This window comes from Perca flavescens, unplaced genomic scaffold (assembly GCF_004354835.1).
Source record: "Perca flavescens isolate YP-PL-M2 unplaced genomic scaffold, PFLA_1.0 EPR50_1.1_unplaced_scaf_20, whole genome shotgun sequence".
Taxonomy (NCBI): Eukaryota; Metazoa; Chordata; class Actinopteri; order Perciformes; family Percidae; genus Perca; species Perca flavescens.
Genome location: NW_021166626.1, coordinates 20,001 through 28,541, shown reverse-complemented (window position 1 = coordinate 28,541; position 8,541 = coordinate 20,001). Strand labels below are relative to the sequence as shown.

The window sequence follows — 8,541 nt, the reverse complement described above, 5'->3', positions numbered from 1 at the left end:
ATCAGAAAAGGTTTCATAGAAATAGGAGAGGGAAATTGTCACACCACCACTATGTATTAAAAGCCTATTATATACATATATATATATATATATATATATATATATATATATAGTTAAACAGATACGTTTTGAGTTTAGACTTAAAAAGAGCTCCATCTGTACTCGTCTGAATGTCAGGGGGGTAACCTGTTCCAGAGTCTGGGGGCAGCAACTGCAAAAGCCTGACCACCCCCCCCACTGTTTATACCTAGACCTCGGGACTTCTTAAACCAGCTGATTAGAGGACCGCACGGACCGGCTGTGCTCACTCAGGGTTAAGATCTCGGGGGCCGGGCCGTTTAAACAAACAATAAGATCTTAAAATCGATTCTAAAACACACCTCAAGAACACTTAGACGTACTGCTCCAAGGACCCGACATGTGTACAGCAGCATTTCACCATCTGACACACAAGAGAACTAAACTCATCCACTAGTTACAGGACAGGCCAAAAGTTTGGACACACCTTCTCATTCAATGTGTTTCCTTTTTATTTTCATGACTATTTACATCGTAGATTCTCACTGAAGGCATCAAAACTATGAATGAACACATATGGAATTATGTACTTAACAAAAAAGTGTGAAATAACTGAAAACATGTCTTATATTTTAGATTCTTCAAAGTAGCCACCCTTTGCTTTTTTTGATAACTCTGCAAACCCTTGGTGTTCTCTCAATGAGCTTCATGAGGTAGTCACCTGAAATGGTTTTACCTTCACAGGTGTGCCTTGTCAGGGTTCATTAGTGGAATTATTTCCCTTATTAATAAAAAAGCAAAGGGTGGCTACTTTGAAGAATCTAAAATATAAGACATGTTTTCAGTTATTTCACACTTTTTTGTTAAGTACATAATTCCATATGTGTTCATTCATAGTTTTGATGCCTTCAGTGAGAATCTACAATGTAAATAGTCATGAAAATAAAAAGGAAACACATTGAATGAGAAGGTGTGTCCAAACTTTTGGCCTGTACTGTATGCACGCGCACCACCAGTGATGCACAGCAGCCTCTACAGAGTTAACAGAGAAATATGCTTCCTGTGTTGGAGCTCTCGGGACTGGAACTGCCTTCCTGCATCTACTCGCTCGCTGACGTCTTTCCCTCTGCACCAAACTGCTTTGTTAAAACATCTTCAGATACTTGTCTGTTTCTAGCTTTTCAGATTTGCAAGTGATATGTGTCATGTTATGTATGTGTGTAGGCTATATATGAATGAGCTTATGTACATAAATGTCCATTGTGATGTTCACTTTGTCAGTTATATGTGGGATTATTGTGTTATATGTTATATTAGTCACTTCTCAAACGTTTTACATGTGATAGTGAAGGGGGTAGGGATATTGAGAGCTTATGTGTGTGTAGTGTGGGCATGCGTGTTTTTTATTATTATGTTTTTTTTTTGTTCTTTTTTCTTTGATTGTATCTACTCGGTTGTTCTGCCGTTCTGTTGTTTAGTACAAGATCCTGAGGACCCCCATGAACGAGTTGCTGCATCTCATGGGGTTGACCCTCTAATAAATGTTCATAAATAAATATATAAATAAATTCACGTTTACACTTCTGGACCAGAACAAGAACCAAATCAGAAGAGAGACCGACACGTAGAGCTTCAAAATCCCTTTTATTACCAAACTGAGTTTACTACAATATACACAGGAGGTCAGAGCAGATGTTCTTCTGCTCCTTTTGTTTGGGAGAGTCCATCTGCTGCCCCCCCCCCCAGCTGGGATATTTAGTTTGGGAGAGTCCATCTGCTGCCCCCCCCCCCAGCTGGGATATTTAGTTTGGGAGAGTCCATCTGCTGCCCCCCTCCCCCAGCTGGGATATTTAGTTTGGGAGAGTCCATCTGCTGCCCCCCCCCCCCCCTCCCCCAGCTGGGATATTTAGTTTGGGAGAGTCCATCTGCTGCCCCCCCCCCCCAGCTGGGATATTTAGTTTGGGAGAGTCCATCTGCTGCCCCCCCCCCCAGCTGGGATATTTAGTTTGGGAGAGTCCATCTGCTGCCCCCCCCCTCCCCAGCTGGGATATTTAGTTTGGGAGAGTCCATCTGCTGCCCCCCCCCCCCAGCTGGGATATTTAGTTTGGGAGAGTCCATCTGCCCCCCCCCCCCCCCCCAGCTGGGATATTTAGTTTGGGAGAGTCCATCTGCTGCCCCCCCCCCCCAGCTGGGATATTTAGTTTGGGAGAGTCCATCTGCTGCCCCCCCCCCCCCAGCTGGGATATTTAGTTTGGGAGAGTCCATCTGCTGCCCCCCCCCCCCAGCTGGGATATTTAGTTTGGGAGAGTCCATCTGCTGCCCCCCCTCCCCAGCTGGGATATTTAGTTTGGGAGAGTCCATCTGCTGCCCCCCCTCCCCAGCTGGGATATTTAGTTTGGGAGAGTCCATCTGCTGCCCCCCCCCCAGCTGGGATATTTAGTTTGGGAGAGTCCATCTGCTGCTGTGAGTAACACCCCCCTCAGTTAGTTTGGGAGTAACAGAAGAAGAAGAGACCTTTTCTTTAGCGCTGTGATTGGTTTAAAGAAATGTAAACAACCCAGAGATTTAGTCCCCTGTCCCAGAATGCATCAGTGGCCTGAGAGACTGGACGGACTATGATGAAGCAGCAGCAGCTTCCACGGCTTGTCTTCACTGTCCCAGAATGCATCAGTGGGCCCCGTGTGTCTGCAGAAAGCGGTCCATGTCACTGCCCGATGTGAGTCGCACATGTGTCACTTTGCAACAAGTAGCCTCCAAGATGCTAACGGCTTTTTGAGCTAACGTTAGCAATCTAACAATCATAGATAGCTACAACGTTAGCGATCAGACAGTCATAGATAGCTACAACGTTAGCGATCAGACAATCATAGATAGCTACAACGTTAGCGATCAGACAGTCATAGATAGCTACAACGTTAGCAATCTAACAATCATAGATAGCTACAACGTTAGCAATCTAACAATCATAGATAGCTACAACGTTAGCGATCAGACAATCATAGATAGCTACAACGTTAGCAATCTAACAATCATAGATAGCTACAACGTTAGCAATCTAACAATCATAGATAGCTACAACGTTAGCAATCTAACAATCATAGATAGCTACAACGTTAGCAATCTAACAATCATAGATAGCTACAACGTTAGCGATCAGACAATCATAGATAGCTACAACGTTAGCGATCAGACAATCATAGATAGCTACAACGTTAGCAATCTAACAATCATAGATAGCTACAACGTTAGCGATCAGACAATCATAGATAGCTACAACGTTAGCGATCAGACAATCATAGATAGCTACAACGTTAGCAATCAGACAGTCATAGATAGCTACAACGTTAGCGATCAGACAATCATAGATAGCTACAACGTTAGCAATCAGACAGTCATAGATAGCTACAACGTTAGCGATCAGACAATCATAGATAGCTACAACGTTAGCGATCAGACAATCATAGATAGCTACAACGTTAGCAATCAGACAGTCATAGATAGCTACAACGTTAGCGATCAGACAATCATAGATAGCTACAACGTTAGCAATCAGACAGTCATAGATAGCTACAACGTTAGCGATCAGACAATCATAGATAGCTACAACGTTAGCAATCAGACAATCATAGATAGCTACAACGGTTTTGGAATGATTTCCATCTTCTGTTATTGTTTGTAAAGAGAAAAGAAGAGAGGATTTCACAAATGTCAGTAAGATAAAACGTTTAAATCTGAGCGACTCACATCTGCTCTGACTCACATCTACTCTGACTCACATCTGCACTGACTCACATCTGCACTGACTCACATCTGCTCTGACTCACATCTGCACTGACTCACATCTGCTCTGACTCACATCTGCACTGACTCACATCTATTCTGACTCACATCTGCTCTGACTCACATCTACTCTGACTCACATCTACTCTGACTCACATCTGCTCTGACTCACATCTGCTCTGACTCACATCTGCTCTGACTCACATCTGCTCTGACTCACATCTGCTCTGACTCACATCTACTCTGACTCACATCTACTCTGACTCACATCTGCTCTGACTCACATCTGCTCTGACTCACATCTGCACTGACACATCTACTCTGACTCACATCTGCACTGACTCACATCTGCTCTGACTCACATCTGCACTGACTCACATCTATTCTGACTCACATCTGCTCTGACTCACATCTACTCTGACTCACATCTACTCTGACTCACATCTGCTCTGACTCACATCTGCTCTGACTCACATCTGCTCTGACTCACATCTGCTCTGACTCACATCTGCTCTGACTCACATCTACTCTGACTCACATCTGCTCTGACTCACATCTGCTCTGACTCACATCTGCACTGACACATCTACTCTGACTCACATCTGCTCTGACTCACATCTGCTCTGACTCACATCTGCTCTGACTCACATCGGCAGTGACAGTCCAGACTGAAGACTTCCCAGAATGCATCAGTGGGCCAGGTGTGTCTGCAGGAAGCGGTCCAGACTGAAGACCTCCCCCCAGCCGACAGCAGGACTCATGCTGATGAAGTCATTCAGGTTCATCTGACTCTCTGGCGAGGAAACGCATCACAGTGATGTCATCATGATGTCAGCACACGGGGGAGATACACAACCAACTATATATATATATATATATTCATTATTTTAACCGTGATTAATCGCATGTTTTATCACATGATTAAAATTCTATTATTTTGCATTTCAGAGCTGTTTTTAAGTCCATATTAACAGTGGAAAGCAGTTCTTACCAGTGGATCTGGACTGGGAATCAAAGGAATGCAAAGAAAGTTACTTTATGAACTTGACTTTAAGATTTGTATTAGTTTATTATTTATTTACTGTAAACAAAAGACGAAAAAAGAAATAAAGAAGGGTAGTAAACAACAGTCAGGGACTTGGTTATTGTTAAGGTCATATGGTCAAAATTAAAGATTTAATAATAATGTAATAACTATAAAAATAATTTATTTCACCAGTAAACTGCTGTTGAACGACAAAAACAACCACCAGATGGGAAAAGGGTATTTTACAATTACTGTGAATGCACCGCGAGGCTACCTGTTTCAAGTGAACGCACCGTCTTGAAACTGTTAAATCTGACAACGGCAGCGGCTGCGCTGCAGAGCAGACTGTTGGGTCCCGGTATACAGTCACACTTTACACTGTTTAATGTTAGCTGTTTAATCCAGCTGCTAGCTAACGTTAGGCTAACGTTACCTGCTGTCAAGTGTAGTGTAAAATCAGGCACCGAGTCCACTAGCATCAGCCTGAGTCACGTTAACTGGACTATGCTTAGCTCGTAGCTGGTAGCACTAGCATCAGCCTGAGTCCCGTTAACTGGACTATGTTTAGCTCGTAGCTGGTAGCGCTAGCATCAGCCTGAGTCACGTTAACTGGACTATGCTTAGCTCGTAGCTGGTAGCACTAGCATCAGCCTGAGTCCCGTTAACTGGACTATGCTTAGCTTGTAGCTGGTAGCACTAGCATCAACCTGAGTCCCGTTAACTGGACTATGCTTAGCTCGTAGCTGGTAGCACTAGAATCAGCCTGAGTCACATTAACTGGACTATGCTTAGCTCGTAGCTGGTAGCACTAGCATCAGCCTGAGTCCCGTTAACTAGACTATGCTTTGCTCATAGCTGGTAGCACTAGCATCAGCCTGAGTCCCGTTAACTGGACTATGCTTAGCTCGTAGCTGGTAGCACTAGCATCAGCCTGAGTCACATTAACTGGACTATGCTTAGCTCGTAGCTGGTAGCACTAGCATCAGCCTGAGTCACATTAACTGGACTATGCTTAGCTCGTAGCTGGTAGCACTAGCATCAGCCTGAGTCCCTTTAACTAGACTATGCTTTGCTCATAGCTGGTAGCGCTAGCATCAACCTGAGTCACGTTAACTGGACTATGCTTAGCTCATAGCTGGTAGCACTAGCATCAACCTGAGTCACGTTAACTGGACTATGCTTAGCTCATAGCTGGTAGCGCTAGCATCAACCTGAGTCACGTTAACTGGACTATGCTTAGCTCATAGCTGGTAGCACTAGCATCAACCTGAGTCACGTTAACTGGACTATGCTTAGCTCGTAGCTGGTAGCACTAGCATCAGCCTGAGTCACATTAACTGGACTATGCTTAGCTTGTAGCTGGTAGCACTAGCATCAGCCTGAGTCACATTAACTGGACTATGCTTAGCTCGTAGCTGGTAGCACTAGCATCAACCTGAGTCACGTTAACTGGACTATGCTTAGCTTGTAGCTGGTAGCACTAGTATCAACCTGAGTCACATTGACTGGACTATGCTTAGGGTGAAGTGAAGTGAAAAAAATTAATAAATGGCGGCATGCGATTAAAAAAAATGAACGCGTTATTCTCTGCCCTTAATCGCATCGTGATTTACGCATTTGTTACGGGGCGGCCATTTTACGCACAAAATGGCCGCCCCACCACGGCCTATGACGAAAAGTTTTTCTTTTAACAACTTTTCATCTTTAACATCTTAAGATGGCACAGACCGAGTTTGAAGTTGATCGGATGAAATCTCTAGGAGGAGTTCGTTAAAGTACGACGTGGAAATGGCCAAAATCGCACTCATTTCGAACTTTGAAATCAAAATGGCGGACTTCCTGTTGGGTTTAGGGTGTGGCTCTGATGAAGGTTTTTGTACATCTTGACATGTTACATATGTGTACCAAGTTTCGTGAGTCTACGTTAAACACACTGCAGGGGCTCAATTTTTTTTTAACTTTCTAGGGGGCGCTAACGAGACATTTTTGGGCCACTATTCCCGAAACCCTTAAAATACGTAAATTTTCACCAGACTTGATGCGACCGCCAAATTTGGTTAGTTTTTGAATATGTTAAGCCCCTCAAAAAGGCAATTCATTTGACGGGAAAATAATAGAAAGAAACAATAATTCCTTCAGTTTCAATAGGGCCTTCGCCGCTGTCGGCGCTCGGGCCCTAAATAATAACAACGATGGGTTAGTGTTAATAACATTAATAACGATGATGTGTTAGTGTTAATAACATTAATAACAATGATGTGTTAGTGTTAATAACATTAATAACGATGATGTGTTAGTGTTAATAACATTAATAACGATGATGTGTTAGTGTTAATAACATTAATAACAATGATGTGTTAGTGTTAATAGCATTAATAACAATGATGTGTTAGTGTTAATAGCATTAATAACGATGATGTGTTAGTGTTAATAGCATTAATAACAATGATGTGTTAGTGTTAATAACATTAATAACGATGTGTTAGTGTTAATAGCATTAATAACAATGATGTGTTAGTGTTAATAGCATTAATAACGATGATGTGTTAGTGTTAATAGCATTAATAACAATGATGTGTTAGTGTTAATAACATTAATAACGATGATGTGTTAGTGTTAATAGCATTAATAACAATGATGTGTTAGTGTTAATAACATTAATAACGATGATGTGTTAGTGTTAATAGCATTAATAACAATGATGTGTTAGTGTTAATAGCATTAATAACAATGAGGTGTTAGTGTTAATAACATTAATAACGATGATGTGTTAGTGTTAATAGCATTAATAACAATGATGTGTTAGTGTTAATAGCATTAATAACAATTATGTGTTAGTGTTAATAACATTAATAACAATGTGTTAGTGTTAATAGCATTAATAACAATGATGGGTTAGTGTTAATAACATTAATAACAATGTGTTAGTGTTAATAACATTAATAACGATGATGTGTTAGTGTTAATAACATTAATAACAATGATGTGTTAGTGTTAATAACATTAATAACAATGTGTTAGTGTTAATAACATTAATAACGATGATGTGTTAGTGTTAATAACATTAATAACAATGATGGGTTAGTGTTAATAACATAAATAACATTAATAACAATGATGTGTTAATAACATTAATAACAATGATGTGTTAGTGTTAATAACATTAATAACAATGATGTGTTAATGTTAACATTAATAACAATGATGTGTTAGTGTTAATAGCATTAATAACATTGATAACAATGATGTGTTAGTGTTAATAACATTAATAACAATGTGTTAGGGTTAATAACATTAATAACAATGATGTGTTAATGTTAATAACATTAATAACAATGTGTTAGTGTTAATAACATTAATAACAATGATGTGTTAGTGTTAATAACATTAATAACAATGATGTGTTAATGTTAATAACAATGTGTTAGTGTTAATAACATTAATAACAATGATGTGTTAATGTTAATAATAATTAGGGGTAGGCTGGGGGGGGGGGCAGACCTGAGGTGTGAATGGGGGGTAAGGCGGGGGGGCATCTTCCAGGACCCGTCAGAGTTCTTCATGTGAGAGCGGTCAGACGCAAAGTTCAACAGGAAGCTGTCAGCGGGGACCACACGCAACTTCCTGTTGGAACAGAGGCACGCTGTGATGTCACTTCCTCTACACATGACACGGTTACAGCAACGACAGGTAGTGTGTGTGTGTCTCTATGTGTG

The 8,541-nt window shown here is 41.2% G+C and overlaps 1 protein-coding gene across 1 annotated transcript in view; it reads right to left on the bottom strand.

Moving 5' to 3' along the window:
- Positions 1–2,439: 2,439 nt before the first annotated feature.
- The window catches only part of ntaq1 (N-terminal glutamine amidase 1), a 21,754-nt gene continuing 15,652 nt past the window's right edge, over positions 2,440–8,541 (bottom strand). Inside the window, exons 6-8 of the mRNA XM_028572608.1 lie at positions 8,327–8,449; positions 4,447–4,591; positions 2,440–2,703 (exon numbers count right to left, since the gene is read on the bottom strand). Coding sequence (XP_028428409.1) covers positions 4,570–4,591; positions 8,327–8,449 — 145 coding nt within the window. The 3' untranslated portion in view covers positions 2,440–2,703; positions 4,447–4,569. The remainder of the gene's footprint in view (positions 2,704–4,446; positions 4,592–8,326; positions 8,450–8,541) is intronic.